Source organism: Misgurnus anguillicaudatus, chromosome 15, assembly GCF_027580225.2.
Source record: "Misgurnus anguillicaudatus chromosome 15, ASM2758022v2, whole genome shotgun sequence".
Lineage (NCBI taxonomy): Eukaryota > Metazoa > Chordata > Actinopteri > Cypriniformes > Cobitidae > Misgurnus > Misgurnus anguillicaudatus.
Window position 1 is genome coordinate 32852346 of NC_073351.2, and position 21373 is coordinate 32873718.

General features: G+C 35.8%; 1 protein-coding gene and 1 long non-coding RNA gene across 5 annotated transcripts in view; one reads left to right on the forward strand and one right to left on the reverse strand.

The window, feature by feature from the left end:
- The window catches only part of LOC129418593 (protein unc-13 homolog C), a 237743-nt gene extending 226294 nt beyond the window's left edge, over nucleotides 1-11449 (forward strand). For all 4 annotated transcript variants that reach the window (XM_073853802.1, XM_073853801.1, XM_073853803.1 and 1 more), the window contains 3 exons: nucleotides 6636-6728; nucleotides 7329-7488; nucleotides 10048-11449. In XM_073853802.1, the coding sequence (XP_073709903.1) occupies nucleotides 6636-6728; nucleotides 7329-7488; nucleotides 10048-10333 (539 nt within the window). In that variant the 3' untranslated portion in view covers nucleotides 10334-11449. The remainder of the gene's footprint in view (nucleotides 1-6635; nucleotides 6729-7328; nucleotides 7489-10047) is intronic.
- LOC129416352 (uncharacterized) lies at nucleotides 506-2421 on the reverse strand. The gene is made up of 3 exons (XR_012357762.1): nucleotides 2029-2421; nucleotides 1573-1888; nucleotides 506-1433 (listed from the first exon to the last, which is right to left on the reverse strand). It is a non-coding gene; the product is annotated as an uncharacterized lncRNA (long non-coding RNA).
- Nucleotides 11450-21373: the final 9924 nt, after the last annotated feature.

Genomic DNA, 21373 nt, shown 5'->3' on the forward strand with positions numbered 1-21373 from the left:
TACTGCAGTATTTTGTTGTAAACAATGCAAGAAGAGCAGGTGGGATCAATATTCATTTACATATGAGCTGAAGAATTCCCTATGAGAAGACCTGTGAAAGGTTTGATGTGTAAATCTGTCGAACGAGTTCACAGTCTGCCAGTGAGTTTTTCTTTTATATTTAAAAATCAATTTTTCATCAATTGACCTCTTCGGAAGGAAATGACTAATCTGAAATTGATGTCTTTTCTAGAACAAACCGTTTTAATTCGGTTTGCACGCTGTTGTTATGTATTACACATCTGATGGTGCTAACAAAATACACCCACATTACTGCCAGACATCTGTGTCAGAAACCCAGCGTTTGTTACGAGAGGTCAGAGAGCAGATGAGAACAGAGACGAGGTTAATCTGATCTGAATCGATTGGTGATGTCTGTCATGAGACCTGGAGGTCATTCTGTACTCTTTCATTTAGCTAACACCCATCATTTGCCTTTAAATTAGTTTCAGTGAATGTGACCTGCACAGCAAAATCACTGGTGTTAAAATAACACCCACGGTGTCAAATTTAACACTGGCAAAGTGTGTATATGTGTCCACACTACACTGTGTTAATTTAGTCAAAAGTGTAGTGTTAATTTAACAACACCCATTATATGTTAATTCAACACTCAATATTGTTAAATTTTACACTTTGTTCAACACTATTCATTGTTGTTTCCACACTACACTAGTGTTGGCACAGAAATACAGTGTTAAAAATTAACACTCCTAATTTAAGGTCAACACCAGTGTAATGTGAATTCAACATTGTTAAGTGTTAAAATACTGATTAATAGCCACTTTTGTTGCTAATGGGTTGTTTCTATAAAAGACAAATGACAAGAAATATTGCAAAACCTCTTTTTATTAAAGTACATCACATTTAATATTTACATTGATACACACAACACATTGCATTTAACACTGTTTATTTAAATACCTCAATACAATTAGAAACAGAATACAGTATGGAATAATGAAAGTTATCTTATACCACAGCGCAGTGACATGAAAACCTCTTATTATAAAGTCTTTAATAAATCAAATGAGAGTTAAAAAAATTTGCCCCCCTACTCAAAACTTGAACATTAAAATACACTGTAATTACCTTACTGGCAAGCAGAAATGTTATCCTTCACAATACTAAAGATTTTTCCATAACAAAAGACATTTCAATTCAAAAGACGTTTCATTTTTCTAAAATACGTTTCAACCTGGTATTTAGTTCTGTAGTTGTTTTACTCATGATGTACAGTAGTGGAAGGCTGCATCAGTGGTCTTCATCATGCAGGGAATGGCTTTTTGGTCCAGAATGATGCAAAAACTCTGGATGCAACTTCTGTTCCCAACGCAGAGCAGGCAGGGCTGTGCTGATTCATCCCCCTCAAAGCATGGATTGATGCCCATCACCTAAGAGTGTTTTAAAAGAGCGTATTTGATGAATGTATTTGATGTGTATTTATGAACTTGTATGCATTTACATGGGGTGAACAATGCAAGCAAACTAACTGCTGAATAAATAACTAGAACAAAATACCAAAAAACTTACACAGCACAATCAGTAGCTTCAGTTGCATATTGACCCTCTCCAGTCTTTCTTCCTTTCACAAATGAAGGCAAGAGGTGAATGAGCCAGGGAAGAGCTCCCACATCACTGTCCCGTCTTAGCAAAACACAATTTAAACACCATGAGTATACAGTTAAACTTTAAAACCGTAAAAGTAGCAAACCCATGTATACTTACCATATTTAAACTCCTGTTGACCAGACAGAGGGTCATCCATATCTTCATCAGGATGTAGTCTGCTATTATCCTTTAATTGTTGTATGTTGGCTATTTTGCAATACATCACCTCAGCATATTTCTGCAGATTTTCAAAGACAAAAAGGGTCAAGAAAATACCAAAAAGGGTGCAGTTTTAACTGTTATTTGAATCAAAATCATCTCAGTATAACAAATCATGTTAGAGACAGTGTACAGTACTAATGTACTCTGTGTACTCACATAACTAGTTGGTAAGCTCTTATCCTCCAAACTGGGTTAAGGAATAACAGTTCAGAATTCATGGGTATGCCGTATTCAAATATAGTCTGGTAGGGTCCTATCACAAAAAAATGACAATAAAGACTCTGAAAACTCAACATTCTTTTTATATTAAAAACAGCACTCAAGACAATATGAATCTTCATTTATACATTTCCAAATTAGTAATCAATTTGATTGCTATTTAATATGATATCAATATAGCAAAACGATCTATGAGAAGATAATATATTTTTATTAAAGTTGGCAGCAGGTCATGTGACTTTCTTGCCAGATTAATAACCATAATACAGTATGTACAAAACTACATATACTTAAAACATTGGTTAACTGTTCAGTTATGTCAAATAAAATGATTTATATGTATAAATATATAAACTTACCTTCTGAAATGAATTTATATAAGTAGCAGTCGTTTCTCACTGGAAGTCATCCATGTCAGGTCTTCTTTAATAAACTGCCCTTAAAAACAGCATCTCTTCTGAATGATTTGAAGCACTCAGTGTGTACTTTCACCAAACTAGCATCTATAATGACAGAAAAACAAATGTTCGCCATACACGTTTTACACTTTCGTATGTATTTGCCATTTGCATCTGTCTGACATCTAGCGCCACGAAAAGCTTACAACACACAATGCATCCAATCCAGCAATTCTGTGCATACAAATGATGATATATAGTGAGGATTTGGTAAAATGAATTGTTGGTTTGGCGATATTTTCCCTGTTTGCATACATCTTAGAAAAACACATGGCAATGCGGTTGCGGTTTTCTCCGTGTTTTTCAGTAATTTGAATAATTAACCGATATCCGTGCACTCACGTGCATGTAAACGACCTCGTTAACTCACGGTATCTAGCCTATATGATTACCTCATAACGAGCATCATATGGTGAATAAACGAGCTTTCATTTAACTTAATTTCATACCTTCAATTTGTAGTGCATGTCGCGTTTTATCATGGTTCAATTCTTTCATTCATATCTCCTGTTAATATTATCCTTCTTGGTTAAAACTTTTAGCTAGCAGTTTAACTTTATACTAAACTAACAAGGGAACAACGTAACACAAGGTAGCTCTGATTAAACTGAACCAAATAACGAACAAAGGGGAAATAAAATGGGAAAAATATCTTTTTTGTTTTTTTTGGCATATGGCTGCGTAGAGTCAGACAGAGAAATAACAGTTTAATTTAGCTAAACCAAGTGAATATTATGAGATTTACCTGCTTTCTTCAGTCCTCCTTTGAAAGAAAATGGCGGTAAAATCCCTGACAGGAAATGTTTAGTGGAGGCGTGGCGTGATTTACACCGCTCAGTGTGAAATCTGATAACACCCTTGTTTTACACTGACACTGTCGTGGATATAACACTGGCCTAGCAATGGCAGTGTTATTTTATTACCAGATAGTGTTAAAACAGCATCAACACTGTTTATTTAACACCATCCCTGAAAATTTAACACTGGTGATTTTGCTGTGTGTAACTAAACTAACTGATCACTCATTCATCATTCTCCACAACTTCTGTTTCAAACTGATCATCTGACATGATTCATCTCTTAGAAAAGTTCAGTTTCAACTAAAGGCCTGCAGTGTTTCCCATTCATTGACGAGACTACGACGACCCGCCATTTCGCGCGTACCGTAACATGTAAATCACTCGCGCTTGCCGCCTCTACCGTGTCTGGTGTGAACCTTACATAAAACCTAAAATTAACTTAATGTCCACCTTCTAATGGGCTGTTTTATGTGGTTTGGCTGGTTATTTACTGTGCCTTGTCGTCTCTGTGTAAACTATGTAAATTCAAAACTGTGATACCGGTGATGTCATGCACATGCACGAGTATAACCAAAACAACAATGGCGCCATACAGGACTGTGTTTGTGCTGCTTAAGATACTGAGGTTATTAACGCTCCTCCAACAGTTTTTCTATATATTGCTGCTTTATAGCCCAGGGTCACTTGTAGTAATAAATCTACCTCATTGTCCATCTAAACAAAACTGCTTGATGCTTTTGCCATCTTGATTTTGTATTTATCGCTCTGTAGAAGAAATGTGCGATCATGTCGTGTTTCTTTACAAAGTAGCATCGCCATCTTGTGGTCTGGCACGCATAAACAGCATTTGTAGTTATATTTGTTTAAACGCTGATCATGTACGTGCACAAAAGAAAAACTTTGTTTTTACTACATCATATTTGTAAAATGTAGCCTAAAGGAGGTTGCATACCGGACCAGAAGCGCTGCGTCGCATCTAGGACAACTCACAGGTATCCCACACTGAATGTTCACGTTAAAGCAACACTAAAGAGTTTTGTTCTTTGCTCCCCCTACAGGTTGGAAGCGTAATTGTCCATTATCACTGTGGTAAATAATTTAGCCTACCGCAGCAAAGCTGGCTCTGATTGGATTGTAGGTCTGCCATAAAGCAAGTTTGTGTAGTTTTCACTTGAACTACAGGACCACGCCCCGACGGTTGGAAACTTCTTTAGTGCGGTTTTGGCCGATAGAGGGCTGCAAAGCGAATGTGAAAGTGCCGTTCACCCTGTTTCCAGTGGATGAACGACTGAAACTTTTTTGGAAACGTTATTTTAACTCATTCACCGCCATTGACGAGTTATCTCGTCATTTATGAGTTCATATTTAACTAATAAATGTGCCTTTCTGGACGAATTTCAAAGTGAAAGTGTAATACCGCTTTTATCCACCAGATGGCACCAAAACGAATTTATCAAAAACGAAAGTTAAAAAGAGCTAATGATTTCTTTTAACTGCGTTTATGTTTGATAGTCATTCTGAGTCTGATTTCTAACATAAATTTCTTTACAAAAACGCAATTTTTTAAGCTTTTTGCTCAAAATGTTGTATTTTTGAAGAGAAATATCCATATTTCAGTGGTAAATTAAGTAGAAAAAGTAAATATATAATGAAACGTTTTTTCCCCATTTTGTTTGTTTGTTTGTTTGTTTATTGTTTGTTTGAAAGCAGAGGGTGTGTTCTTTAATTTGATATAATTTGTATGTTTATATATTTATAGAAAATGATTTTTCCTGAAAGGAATTTTGTGAAAATTTTGTTAAAATCACAAAAAAGCAGGTGGGCAACTTTTCTCAAAAAGGCTGGCGGTGAATGAGTTAAGGTAAAAAAACCTCTTTGGTGTTGCTTTAAATCGCACAAGCTCAGTCAAACGGAGTCTACTTCGAGATGCAAAATATGCGTTAGCAGCCTATGTTAATTGCTAGCCATTTGTGACAAATATGATGTTATTTATGGTTAAACTATGTGATTGGCTCTCTGTGGCACAATAAATAAATAATGTGTCCAATTTTTAGATACATGGCGTGACGCAGGGTGGCACTTCTCACCCAGTGTACAACCTCCTTAAAGGAAAACACCACCATTTTTCAATGTTTTGCTGTGTTCTTACCTTAACTTGGATGAATTAATGCATACCTGTGTTTTTTCAGTGCGTGCACTGGATCTTTGCGCAGCGCGTCGTGAATGTGTTAGCATTTAGCCTAACCTAGTGGTTCTCAACCTTTTTCACTTTAAGGCCCCTTATTTGCCCACAACAATATTTGAAGGCCCCCCACTCACAAATTTTTTTCCCCATAAAATTAAATAAAACTTGGAATGACTAGACAGATGTATATTCAGTACTAAAATGGCCATAAAATAAGAAAAAATCTTGCTTTTTGCTTGTTTAAGCTTAATGCTTGATTTGTCCAATTTTTAATCATTTTAAGTCATCTTGAGGCCCCCTTGGAAATCTGCTGAGCCCCCCCTGAGGGGGGTTGGGAAACACTGGCCTAGCCCCATTCATTCCTTATTTCATGGAAGTGTTTGGCGGCTTCTAAATTCACCACTGTTTGGATCCTAAGGAATGAATGGGGCTAGGCTAAATGCTAACACATTCATGACACGCTGTACAAAGATCAAGTGTACACATTGAATAAAGATAGGTATGTATTAATTCATCTAAGTGGAGGTAAGAACATAGTAAAATATTGAAAAACTGTGGTGTTTTCCTTTAAGAGAGCATTCTAAATAGTATGGAAATCTCAGACCACTCATCTCTATGTGCTACTGTTTGTATGTTAATGAGAAAGACAATCCCAGAATGCATTGCATTGGTCGTGCCATCTAAGACTGGAAATAGTGATGCTATAAATTACTAGGCAGAACACTTGGATCAGAAATGAGGCTATTGTGTTCAAAAATCTGGTGCCATATTTTCAATTATCACATTCTGCTTGCTTTTGCAGGATATTTATTGGATGCATGTAAGCAATGATCATTTATCATGCGCGGGTGAAAAGACTGCACATCCGTGAGTGTGTGTGTGTGTGGTTTTGTTGAACGCTGGTGTAAACACCCCTTTGAGAGTTTACATGAAGCACTGGAGCTCTATTAAAATGCAGGACACATTTAAACCCAATGATCTGCTTAATAGTTTGTGTTTCTGTCAATGTGAATGAACTCCTAAATTGAGAAAAATCTCTCACCCCTTACATTTGTCCTCAACGCTTATCTGAATACATTACAAATATTTATTTGTTTTCAGGTCAGTCAACGTCTGGATCATTCGGCGAGGTGGCAGTCCAGGTGGATCTGATCTCTCACCCCGGCACAGGAGAGCACAAAGTCAGCGTTAAAGGTAGCAGTTTATTCAGGATTAATGTACTGTGAGCTCTGATGTTGAGGTTACGACAAGTGATAGGAATGAACTTGTTTCTCTTTGCCACAGACAGTATACTCATTTAATCAATTTGTGTAATTTCAGTGCTAATGTGTTTAGATTGAGGGAGACATTTGCTGGTGCTTTAATTACCAGGATGAAAGTTTCCTCTGTGTTTAATGGCACTCAGCAGGGCTCTTTATCCACAACTCCATCTCTATTTAATGAACTACAGAAAGACACCTGAACTATAAACCTAATCGATATCCAAAACCTGTCACCAACAACTAACATGACTAACAAAATATCATTACAGACAGACAGATCATGAATGGATCATTTCAGACAGATCATGAAGACAGACAGACCATTATACAGTACACAGACGGATGGATCATGACAGACAGATCATGAAGACACATAGACAGTTCAGACAGGTAGATTAGCTGGTCAAAGGGATAGTTCAGCCGTAAATGAATAGATGTTCAATCATGATGAACATAATCACTAGAGAAATGAATAATTATTATTAACAATAATGTGTTATGTGATGTGACCTGTGACTCCTCCTCTTTTCAGTGGTGGGTGTGAACAACATGAACTGGCAGACCAACGCCATGTTCCGTCCATTCGTGGAGATCAACGCTATTGGACCGCACCTGGCTGACAAGAAACGAAAGTTTAGCACCAAAACTAAGAACAACAACTGGTCTCCAAAATACAACGAAACATTCCAGTAGTAAGTCTATCACTGTACCATGATACTATTAATGGATTGTTAGATAAAAATGCTTGTATCTCTTAAATTCTGTCAGCGTTTTGGGCCATACTAAATTATATGTAAGGAATCATTGTCATCGACAGGCTGTTGAATTATGTGAAAATAAGCACACCCAAGGTGGTAATCCGTTACACAGCGGGTGTGCGTTGTTTTTAATTATACCACGGGCCTGTTGAATGCTTTATTGTGATTGGTTAAGAAATGTTCCACGAGTGTTGAATATTTTTCGGAGTAATTGACAGGTGCTGATCGGAATAATTGATTCCGGTCCTTTAAATTGTTTTTTTAAAAATGCCATTTGCGATGTAACAGCAATCTTAGCGCTGTGCTGCGATTTTTGCTGACACATCAAACGCTTCTTCGATACGATTACGATTCAATCCAATTCGATAAATTTATAGATATTTTTATATTACGTGCCTGGTTAAGCAGTTACATTTTTACTTACAAATGCAACCAAAATATATAACCTGAATATTTAATTAAACTCTTTGAAAATGGCACAATCTCTGTCCCAATTGGAACATTCACAACAACAAACTAACAAAAATACACTTTTTTAAATAAAGAAAAATATTAAAATAATAAATAATTTATTATAATTTTTCTAATAAAAAAGAGTCACATCACATAAAATCAAGCTTAGGATGGCAACAGTTAAAGTCTTTCAGTATTTTGTGTCAAAATAAAATAAAATAAAAATGTAATTTCATTTAATGGGGACTTTAAACTTGATATTGAAATGAATAGTTTGTCCTATAATGACATACAGTATATAATTGACTAAAGCTATCATCCGTACATGATGTTTGTCTCATGCTGTAATGCACAGGACTGAATGACTCTAGTTTAAAGATTTTTATTTTCTTGCTAAAAAAGCAAAACACAAATGTTGGCAAACTGATGAAAAGTTGTGTTTTCTATTGCTTTGCTAAATGAATGAACTAAACAAACCCTTTACACAACATCACAAACTTTAGGCTTCCAAAGAATTTAAAACCATAAGGCCTGTCAAAAGAATAATCGCGATTAATCATATACAAATTAAAAGTTTCTGTTTGCATAATATATTTGTGTGTGCACTGTGTGTAATTATTGTTTATATATAAATACTAGTGCTGGGCAAAGATTAATCGCGATTAATCGCATACAAAATAAAAGTGATTTTTTTTGCATAATATATGAGTATGTGCTGTGTGTAATTTTTATGTATAAATAAATACACACACATTCATGTATGTATTTAAGAAACATTTACATGTTTATATATATTTATTTATATTTTTATATATTCTATATTAAAAATAAATTTAAAAAAAATTATATATAAGTAAAACAATTCTGAAATGAATATATGAATGTGTGTGTGGTTAAATATACATAATAATTAGACACAGTACACGCACATATATTATGCAAAAAATCACTTTTGTTTTGTGTGCGATTGATCGCGATTGGTCTTTGCCCAGCACTAATAAATACACACATGCATTTAAGAAAAAAAAATCATGTACATTTTTTACTTATTTATATATAATAGAAAATATATCAAAATAAAAAATGTATATACATGTGTGTGTATTTATATATACGAAATAATCACACACAGTGCACACACATATATTATGCAAAACTTTTATTTTGTATGCGATTAATCGTGATTAATCTTTTGACAGCCCTAAAACGCATGAATCACCAAAGATAAGCTTGCAATTGAAAAGAAGAATTGTTATCATAATGGGAAATAAGCATTTTTTCCTGTAATACAGTGTTGGAAAAAGATCTTGTCCATCAAATCTACATAGATTAAATTCAGTACTGCAAATATTAAATACATTTCTATTAAATGTATTAAAATTCAAATAATGTGCAGCTTTTTGGCACAGTACAGCAAGGATTTATAAAATTTAAATAATGTCCCAATTTCATTTACGTTAATAAAGAGGTTTGTTTCCAGCTACTTTTTGTTTTTTCAAACTGTATTGACCAAATCGTCTTCAAGCCACAGAAAGTCTGCAAAACCAAATCCTCTACATAAAGATTTACGTCTGATAGTCCCCTTTTAAGCTTTCAAGGCTCTTGTGGATAATTAAGACTCTGCTTTACTGGCGCGCTTCAACTAAAAACCCTGCATTTTACAATTGAATAGACATTCACAGCTAAAAGTCAACTGATTAAACTTTCACTACATAAAGCGACAGAAACTCAAAGCACATCTTTGGATATTTAAGAGCCTTTTAGTCCAATAGAGTCTTAAACTATTATAGTATATAGACTCATAAGAGCCCTTTTGTGTGTTCTCATTGTGTAAATGTACTTTCTGTGTCTGACAGATCCTAAATTTAAGACCGGGTCTGTCCGGGTTACAGAAAGCATAGCCGTGTACTACAATTGGTATATAGAGCGTCTCATAACTGTAAAAAAAAACGAAGGTCGAGATCAACAGCATGTAACTTCATCAAAAAAGTCCGATCTGGTATTAAACTAATATAAACGATGCGTTTGTGCTCTTTCCAGCGTGCTGAGTAATGAGCACGGCCCTGAGGCCTACGAGCTTCACATTTCCGTGAAGGACTACTGCTTCGCCCGAGAGGACCGCATCATCGGCATGACGGTCCTGCAGCTTCGGGAACTGGCGGAGAAAGGCAACGTGAACGCCAGCTATCCGCTCGTCAGGAACATTACGATGGACGAAACCGGCCTGACCATCATGAGAATACTGTCACAAAGGACCAACGACGAAGTGGCCAAAGAGTTTGTGCGTCTCAAAACGGACACGCGCTCAGCCGAGGAAGTATCGTGAAGAGATTCGTTGGGAAAACGATACGGTTGTGTTTGTTTTTGTGCATGTGTGTAAAACATCTGTTGGAATGTTCATTTTAAACTACAAGTACGTACAAAGTGTTTACCTACCGTATGCTCTCTCTATCAAATATTATATTCTACAAAGTTACGTTCAAGAGACGTTGAATACAGTTTTGTATGACGATTAGTCTTTTTGAACAGATATTGTATTTGTTCAGATAAAGTGCCAAACTTGATGAGTTTAAGAAAAAAAATCTATAGTCTAAATACAAATGCGTCTGAATTATTGGTGAAGTCTTTCTAAATTTGCTCGATTCTTTTGTCCGGTGTGCGTCATCCTCTCTTTAAATGTGTAGTTTTTCGTTTACTTTTTTTGTTTACTTATTGTTTCGCTTCCATCAAGACAGCACTCGTGGTCTCGTTTTCTTGGTGACGTCTCTCCTCCCATGTGTTCACAGTCACTATGGGCATCAGGTCGGATTCTCACCCTTACAACGTTTTGTATTTTAAGCCGAGACCATTTTTTTAAATGGCGATGACTGCTACGAATCTCTTCATAAGTGTTTGTAATTTTATAGCTGTTGACAACATGATAAACACCTTGTGTGCTGCCGGTCCGGGCAGAGAGGGGTGAAACGATTTGTTTATTCGTATGTTTATTTACTTTAAGTTTTGTTTTATAACAGGCTTCCAGCCTTTCTGAATTATCACTGTGAAAATGGGCTCTGAAAGGCAAAGCTTACGTCACATTTGCTGAATCTTTCATATCATCGTTCATTTATTTTTAACAGTGTTTATTTTAGAAAAAAAATAAAAACTGCCAAAGTTATATCTGAAGTTGTTCAGACAAAAGCAACTCATAATCTGTATAAACAGCAGTCTATACTTATGTGCAGATTGTCGACAAGCCGGTATCAGAGTTTATTTTGGGGGTTTTGGTGAAATTGTTTGATAAGTGGTAAATAGAAAACATTATATCAATCACTGTCATTTCATTTATTTTTGTTTACAGAGGAAAAGTTTAACATTTGGTATTTATGCAACATTCCTATGTATTGCACTGATGGCAAATTGTATGTCATGTAAATATATTTAGTGACAAATTGTAAAGAAAGACTCGTTGTTTTGCATTTTAAGCCACACATTTACACTATATTACAGTATGTAGCAAAATTGTACAAGCAGTTACGGAAGATTCCTATTTATTTTCGCATATATTTTTCCAGAGAAAGACACTACACAGTATATTTATGCTGTATGAGTTTATGTTGGTTTCAAAATGACATCTGGTCTTTGAATCACAATTTGAATTGGAAACAATATTTTTCACTTATTGTGCACTGTCAGAAATAAAGGTACAAAGTTATCGCTGGGACGGCACCTTTTAAAAGGTCCTAATGTGTACCATTGAGGTATTAATATATACATTTAAGGTACTAATGTGCACCCTTTAGGTACAAATGTGTACTTTTTAAGAGGGTACAGCCACAGTGACAGCTTTTGTACCTTTATTTCTTAGAGTCTAGAATAATAAAGGTACAAAGTTGTCTCTGGGGGAACTCTATCGTTCCGTTTTGTACCTTTTAAGGTATACAAAACACAATATTGAACCTATTTAGGTACATTACTGTACTGTACCTTAAAGAGCCACTCCACATTTTTGAAAAAAGTTTAATTTTTCCGTCGGTCTTAGTTTCAATTTTCCATTTGTCTTAGTACACGATGTAACTACAGAAGAGTTTTAAATAGAAAAAATATCGGAACTCTTTGGTCATTTTTTGTGCCATGCTAATGGTCTAATCGCATTCAATGGATTATGCTAAGCTATGCTAAGGGGGCGTCTGAAAACGCCTTGAGGAGGCCAAATGCCAGCTGTTTTTCAGCTGAGTGACAGCTTTTATTAGCTGAGCGCTTGTGTAGCTCTGATACTTTAGCTGTGAGCCGGTTTGTTGCTGTGGTAATGTCCCACCCCTTCACTGTGAATCGACAGCTGTGTGAGAACTGACATTGACGAGCGGAGCTTTTCACCCAAAGTTGAATATTTTTCAACTCTCAGTGCTCAGCGGTTTTCAGCGCGGAAAAAACGCAGAGTGCCGGTGTCGTGAGCAATCCGGTCCCCCCGAGCAATTCGGTCTCCCTTAGGACCCCGATTGGTATCTAGCACTAATGCCTGCTCAAAAATTTGTCATTGCAATATCTCGTCTGCATACGCGGCTAGCAAGCTAATTATGTTGTACAAAATAGAAGCATACATTTTTTTTTAAATAAAAGTTAACTAAAAAATTATATAATAAACTAATATTCATGTTGCAGACACGTCAGTACTTTTGTGTCTTCATCTGCTTTACAAAAACAATACTTTTATTTTTTGTAAATTATTAACATACCTTACGGAATATATTTTTTAATAGTAAAAGTGTAGAAATCATAGCTTATAATTATAATTTAAATGTGTGATTCAACTATGTAGTAATCATGTTTTGTATAAGTAATTAATGAGTAAGTAATTGTATAAGTAGACAGTCAAAAGTGGAAATGGTACAGTATAATAATCTAAATAAAAAAATGACACAAGCAATGTGTAGATCTCCTACCTATAGCCTCATTTATATACTACTATATTAAACATATCATTTAAAAGACATCAATTGTAATTTTAACAACGTTCTAACTACATAAATCATAACGCGATTTTGTAGAAATTGTAATAAGGCGCTAAGAAAACTACTCATGAGGAGTTTTTTCAGCCAAAGGAATCACGCGGGGTCCTAGGGGAGACCGAATTGCCCGGGGGGACCGAATTGCTCACGACACCGGTTTTCAGTGCGGAAGAAAACCGCTAGCTGCTGGCTTTTTTTTAAAAACGCAGAGCTTCTATTTGGAAACCATTGAAAACATGCACCGGCCGTGGGTGGTGGGAGGTGTGCACGCCCCCTAAAAGTAGTACCGTTAGACCCGGAGATAAGCTGAATGGATTCCAAAACGGTAAAAATCAGATGTTTAACTCTAGGGGAGCTGGAAAATTAGCATATTTTCAAAAAAAAGTGGAATGGCTCTTTAAGGATCTATTGTGTACACTATTGTGTTATTGTGTAAGGTAAAGTTAACTGTTTTGTACCCCTTACATTTAACTGGTACAAAATTGGTCATTAGGGGCATGCACACCAAAGCTTTTATGCCGGCGGCCAGCGTATGTTTTCAATTGTTTCCAATGGAAGTGGGGCATTTTTCAAAAAAGCCAGCAGCTGGCGGGTTTTTTTTCGGCGTCAGCATCCGCCTGCCGATTCAGACATGTTTAACCTCCTAAGACTGGGGGTCTCATTTATAAAGCGTGCATACACACAAAACGGGGCTGGAAACATGTGTACGCCAGTTCCCACGCAAAGGTTTGCAGGGTGGGATCTGAGGATGATTTATGTACGCACACTTGCAGGTGATCTGTGATTGGGAACATTGCTTTGTTTTATAACTCTTAATATTTTTTGGCGTATGCCATTTTTGACTTTTGTGCATATGTAGACTTTTCGCACAGTTTTATAAATGAGGCTCCTGGATGTTCACATACGTGGACATCATATTTTTTTGTTGTTTGCACCATAATAGTTAATTCGGTGTAACTGGAACCTGTTGTACACAAATGGGGACAATTACACTGCTTCTTGTTAAAATAAAATATTTAGTTATTACATTTATTGGCTCTTCCTAACCTTAAAATAGCTGTAGGAAATCTGAAAAAAAGACAAACCAAAGCTCGGGTCTTAGGAGGTTAAAAGCTTTGGTGTGCACACCCCCTTAAAATTAAACAATAGGTCCTTTATTGTAAGGTAAAACAATTCAATGTGTTGTATAAGGGTACAAAAATAAGCATTTGAGGATGCCACCCCAGCGACAGAAAGGTTCAGTTTTGTACCTTTATTTCTGACAGTGACTAAATAAAACGACTAATTGCTATTAAATTAATTTGCATTTAAAAATGGGTTTAAATATGCCTCATCCCATCAGACTTTAGTTTACATACTATAGGGTTCCTATGCAGCTTATACATTTGTCTATTTCAAAATAGATCAACAACTTATAAGGTTTTAATCAATAGTTCTGTGTGTGTACACACACATTTACCCTCATATTTTTACTCTTGCTCTCGTTCTGCTCTCTTAGGCAAAACCTCTGGGAGAAATCAGCACATTTCTGGATTATTTATTTTGTGTAAGACACCATCCAGAGCTCAATAAATTATTGACTCTGTATACCATATTCAATGCATTTACACACGCAGTCATTAAACTGCAGGCTCGGATGAATCGGATGCTGTTGCTATGGTAACGCTGCATCTCAGCCTCCGAGTCTTATGGCTGATGCTCCTCGTGTCACTGACCATAAAAACTGACATCTTCAAAAAATGTAATCAGTAAAACTAGCAATCAGCAATTGTTCTGTTCTCATGAGTTTAAAGTGTTGTTCTGACCCAGGATCATCAAGCTTTCCATGAGATCTCAAGAGGAAAAGAGTGGGATTTATCTTTTTTACGAATCTTGATGAATAACAACAGACTCATTTATTGTTGCATGACTGTGTCTCCAAAACCAAGATTTTTACAGATTTAAAGAGAATGATTTTCTAAAGCCTATTACTGCCCATAAAGGTATGTTTAAAAAGAAGAGGATTTGAAGAGCTCAAATGCAAAATCCTCTAAGTGTGTCTGACATGCTTTCTTGCAAATGAGCATTTTTTTTTTACATTCCGTCGTTTATCGAATTTTTCATCCGTGCATCCGTTTAATGGATTCTGCCAACAAAGCGATATTTCTGAATGGCCTGAAGTTAAGCCAATTTGAAGTGAAAGTATTTGATGAACGCATACTTTAATACAGGTTGAAAGCATTTAATATCTTTGTATTATTTTTTGACATTCACATCTGCGCTCCTCTTTTGTTTTTTAAGTCTCAGAAGATACATAAATGACGAATGTCCTCTTTAATATGTAGCTTGTTTCTCCTAAACAGTGGTGATACTACAGGGAGAGAAATTGAGACTTCCTGCAGTCTCCTGCTTCTGAGATGTTTCTGCTGAGAGATATTTGCATGATTTCACACATTAACATATCAACAGGGTCTCAAATTTTCAGAGATACCAACATCTATGATTGAAGGTCAGAGATTTTAATATAAATTTATAAGCTGTGTACTCTGTGCATTCACACCAGACGCAAATGAAGCGAATCAATCACGCTATTTGCGTGTAGTTGGGCACTTGAACATTTAAATTGTGTCATTCCCATGTGAAATTCAGACGTGAATATGCTCAACTTGCTGGCTTTAGCTAGCTTGTAGTCTCAGTATGTGCATATACAGTAAATGGGTGATTCTCACGAAAACTTGGTTTTAAAAATGTCAAGCATGAAAATGTAAAAATTGCTTAAATGTACTTTTTTTCCCACCAGACATTGAAAAACAAAGTCTGGAGTAAATGGGAACATTAATTTAAAAACTTTACTTATCATTTAACACTTTTTGTAACATAATTAAAAAAATTAGTCCTAAAAAATATCATTACCGCAACAGTCAGAAAACATCAACACTGACATATTTTCAAAATGACATGACAAACCTGAAAAAACATAATTTGGAGATTCTGCACATGCATTTAAAATCAAAGTATTATGCTTCTATTAATTAAATTAACATTTAATAAGCATCTGTTGCGGTAATGATAATCAAAATGTCGTGTAAGCATTCTGACAAGACAATATTTCAAATTAACTGTAAAAAAAATATCTTACCTGGTAGCCATCTTGAAGTAACTGGTCCATGTGCTTGGTCACTCAAAATCAAACTTAATTAAAATTCTGTATGTGTGCTTAAACTGTTCTCAAAAAGTGTTGCGGAGGATGAGAACATCAGGCATGGACACATCATTTTCCTAATTTTTCTTCATTATTATTATACATGAATATTCAGTAAATATTTTTTCTGTCATCTAAAGTAGTCTAGCAAAACATCCATTTATTTTTTTCTTAATATTTTTGTGTTAATTTGATTCAATTACAACATAACGTATGTTCAAACACAGCCGGACACATTGCGGTAATGAGAATTTCAGCAGAAAATGAGATAAAATTTACAATTATAAATTCTTATGTTGAAATCACACATTGTGCATAGTAGAAGACAGTATTGTGTTAATTCTGATGCTTTTTAATGTTACTATATTACACATTTTAAAGCTAAAATCATTAGTGCCGTGGTGTTTCAATGGTTTCGTGAGAATCACCCAAATATAGCTTAAATTGAGTAAAGAACATTTTTTACAACTTACCAGATTGTCCGATCTCCTCACTCACTTTCTTCCAAGCAAGATCCTTTTTCTATAACAGGAATACCTGTTTCTATAAAAGTACAAAGATATGTTGCACAGCTCTGGGTGTCCACATACAGCGAAGATGGTTTTTTCCTTCATTGATGTTTCGTATTTGTGCCTCTGCTCGCTACATCGTAATGCAACCTGATCTCACGAATTTCTGTGGCATTTTCACGGATCTCTTTTTTTTACGTGGCCTTCTCACGGATTGGTTACTCAACTGTTTTGTCCTATTTTCTTACCAGTGTTGCTTCGGTTTAGGGTTAAATTTACATAAAATGGCATCCCTACCCAAACCCAACTTTAACCCCAACGCCAGGCGACAATTGTTTAAAGTTTAGAAAATATAAAAGAATACATTAGAAAAAATTGTATAAACAATACTTAAAGTGACATCCTAACGCAAACAACAAATCTAACCCTAAACCGAAGCGACATTGGTTTAAAAATAGGAAAAAGCAGTTGAGTAACCCATCCATGAGAATGCCACGGAAAAATTAGCAAAAAATTCTGTGACTATCCCACTGAACTTTACGTAATCATGTCACTGGCAAGCTCCTGATTAGTTAACAGTGTAAATATCCGCCTAAGTTCAGATTTTTCAACTTGCGCAATTCGCGCGAATCACGCATTACACACGTCAAACGGCTTAAATTCTCAATTTGCGCTGCCTCATTCGCACAAATCATGCCGCAGGATGTCTATTAGTCTTTGTATTGAGTTAACATGTAAATCACTCACTCTCAACACTTCATTTGCGTCTGGTGTGAAAGCACCATTAGGTTATGTCAACCATTCACCCAAAAGATATTCAAGAGAAAAATAATGTTGATGTGTACTTGTAGCTCATAAGAGCGGTGGGTTAGCAGCATAAAAGGCTGTAGGTTTGATCTCAGGGAACTAAACAAAGCATAACTGAGAACTGAATTAGGTCTCCTGAACTATATACAGTATAAGCTCCGATGTTAACAAAATAGTCAATGCTTTAAAATGTCACATGATGAACACATGGCACAAATCTGAAACTTCACAACACAACTAGAAAGACGAAATAGTTGTCTCTTTTGCTGTCAAAAGCACCACATGCTGTACTTTATGAGCCGAGGACACTGATGGGTAGGTGGAGATTTATTTTGCATGTGCCCTTGATCTGTCTGCTTATGGGTGGATATTAAAATGTGAGACAGACATGCGAGTCTTTATGAGAATATCACCCTGAACTTATCTGGATAAATCTACTCCTACCTGAACTTCCCTTACAATGAGGCAGACTGAGATGAACCTTGCTGTATTGAAGGATGTAGGAGCGGTTTCCCGGACAGGGATTAGACTAGTCCTAGACTTAAACACTTTTAAGAGCTCTCCAAACTGAAAACAACTTGCACTGACATATCTTAAAATACATCAGTACCCTTTGTTTTACCTCAAAATGCACACAGGTAACGTTTTTATTAAGGAATGTTTGTTAAAACTAGTTATATTTCCTTATTAAACTAAGGCTTAGTCCTGGATTAAGCTAATCCTGGTCCGGGAAACCGCCCCATAGACAGATAAAAATACATGCCAAGAATTCATTCACCGCCAGCCTTTTTTTTGCCCGCCAGCATTTTTTGTAATTTTCACAAAAGTTTCACAAAATGCCTTCCAGAAAATATTTCTTCTAAAAATATATAAACATACAAATATATCAAATGAAAGAACAGACCCTCTGCTTTCACACAAACAATAAACAAACAAAACAGGGGGAAAAAAACGTTTCATACTATCTATATTTTTTCTCTGTTTATAAACTCTTAAAAATGGGTATTTTTCTTTAAAAAAAAATTTTTAGCAAAAAGCTGAAATAATTGCATTTTTGTGAAGGAATTTTGCTAGAGATCAGATTCAGAACAATTATCAAAACATACTTAGGGCCCTATTTTAACAATCTAAGCGGATTGTCTAAAGCGAACGGTGCACGTTCTAAACGGGCGTGTCCAATTCCACTTTTGCTAATTTAACGGCAGGAAAAATGGTTTGTGCGCCAAGGGCAAGGTTAAAAAGGGTTGTTCCTATTCTCTTAATGAGTAATGGGTGTGTTTTGGCATAACGTCCAATAAACCAATGAGAGTCTTATCTCTCATCCCCTTTAAAAGCCAGTTGTGCTGGCGCTATGTCTAATCCCTATTCAAATGCCTATTTAAAGACTTTGTAAACTGAAAAATTAAGCGGAGGAAGAAAAGTTAAATAATTTGTGTTGTTTTCACTTCTATTGAAATTGTTATTTTTTGGATAAAAACCTTTTTCTTTTAGTCATGGAAGGAAAAATAGCAGGCTTTTAAAGGCAGAGTCCACGATGTTTGAAAAACGCTTTGGAAAAGGAGACGGGCCGACTACCAAAACACACTTATGCCCAATCAGCAGTAAGGAGCGTGTCTACTAACCGACATCCTTGCCGGGTTTGCGTATGTGTGGGGTGGGTCTATCAACAGAAGGTCCAGATTCTATTGGGGTAGGGGCGTGTTTGTTTAGGTGTTTTCAAATATCAACATTTGCTTTCAAACATCATGGACTCTGCCTTTAACTCTTTCACCGCCAGCATTTTTTTAAAAAGTTGCCAGCCAGCGCCAGCATTTTTCATGATTTTCACAAAAGTTTAATGCCTTCCAGAAAATGTTCTTCTTCAAATATATAAACATATAATATAACAAATGAAAGAACAGACCCTCTGCTTTCAAACAAAAAAAAGTTTCATCCTACCTTCAGTAGTTCTTTTGTAATCAGCTTTTGAATATGGGTAGGTTTCTGCAAAAACACCATATTTTGAGCAAAAAGCAGAGATTCCATTTTTGTGACAGACTTTTCATAGAGATCCCATTCAAAGCGATCTTTAAAACAGATACGGACATGCAGCCGCTTGCCATAGGGCAATACTTCCGGTTTCGTCAATGGCGGGGAAAGAGTTAATTGCTGTAAATGTATAAATGTCATACATAATCGTAATCTCATAAAATATTTTGCAAATATGCAAGAAAAGGTTTGTAAAAATACAAACAAGCGATAAAGAATTTACAAACGTGCAAAGAGCCGTTTCAGCACTTGGACAGCGGCGGTTTCTTTTTTAAAGCATTACTTAAAAATGTTTCTCATCTCATATTTTCTCATATCCACAGGCACAGAGTCATCATATAAAATAAATCTGTGGGAAAGCATTTAAAAAACATTTTAAAAAGATGCAGTTGTTTAAAGCAAAACATTAGCTACAGGTGAAGCAGCTCTTTACGCCTTCTAATGTCTCATAATCGATCCTCATTTATGTTCAAGAGACCCAAAAATTATCTTTAACATTTTAATCCTTTAATTTTTCGCATTTAAAAGTGTTTTTGTTCTGCTGCACATCCAAGTGTGTGATAAGCAAACGCTTATTAACGTTAAACAACGTGGCGCTAAACGTGAAAATGATCATTGCACTGGGTTAAAACTATCAAAAGACCCTTGCGTCACACATTGCACTGGGCGTATGATAGAGCCCATGGAGTTTAAAATTAGTTAAAAAAAGCTTCAGTTTTTTATAAATTGGGTAAGTAAATTGTTACTTTGTCATCTAGTTAATAATTGCGGTATTACAGATTAACATCCTCATCAGGAACATGTTTTTATGCAAATGTTTGGCGGGGAAAGAGTTAAAGAACATTTGGAGACAAAGCTGTAACCAAGTTAAAGAAATTCAATTCAATTCAATTTTATTTATATAGCGCTTTTCACAAGTGTTAATTGTTGCAAAGCAGCTTTACATGAGAAGATGTAGAGGAGAACACAGAAAATCAATAGATAATATAAGAAGTAGAGAAAGCGGTTAAACCGTACAAGCGAGCATATTAATAAAGTAACGTATACTGTAAAGTGCTAAATTAAGCCAAAGTTGGCTGACTCTCCCTGGGATTAAAAACCCTCTAGGAAAAAAAACCCAATGGGAAAAAGTCCTAGAAGGACAAAAACCCTTGGGAGGAATTAATATATATTTATATATATATATATATAGAAACGGTAGGGATAGGAGGCGAGTAAGCGAATTAAACTGGTTTAGCCGGTGGTCGTTGGTCGGGCATCGGCTGGTCATCACGTTGAAGGACAGCCTGTGGATCAGTGATGCAATGATCTTCACAGCAACCGGAACTGGGTCTGTTTGTCTCATGGTCCTCGTGGTTGAGGACGAGACAGGGAGAGAAAAACAGAATTCTATTAGCGTAGGGGCCGTTCGCATGCAATGCAAGTGTCAAACATTATAGTGGTTCAAGTCGGCTCGGTTCCAGACAGGTTAACTATTGCGGCATAAGTATATTACCCATATGAGGTATGTGAGTGCTTTGTTCTGGACAAACTAACTACTGGGGAAATGTACATTTACTGGACATTTTATGTGAATGCTTTGTTAAAGAAGAATGTCTTAAGTTTAGATTTAAATTGATCGACTGTGTCTGATACTCGAACATTGTTTGGTAAATCATTCCAGAGCTTAGGGGCTAAGTAGGAAAAGGATCTACCACCTTTAGACACTTTTGATATTCTAGGGATAATTAAGTGACCAGAATTTTGTGAGCGCAGTTTACGTGATGGATTGTATTCTGATAGTAGTTCTTTAATATACGAAGGCGCTAGGTCATTTAAGGCTTTGTAGGTGATTAGTAATATTTTAAATTGTA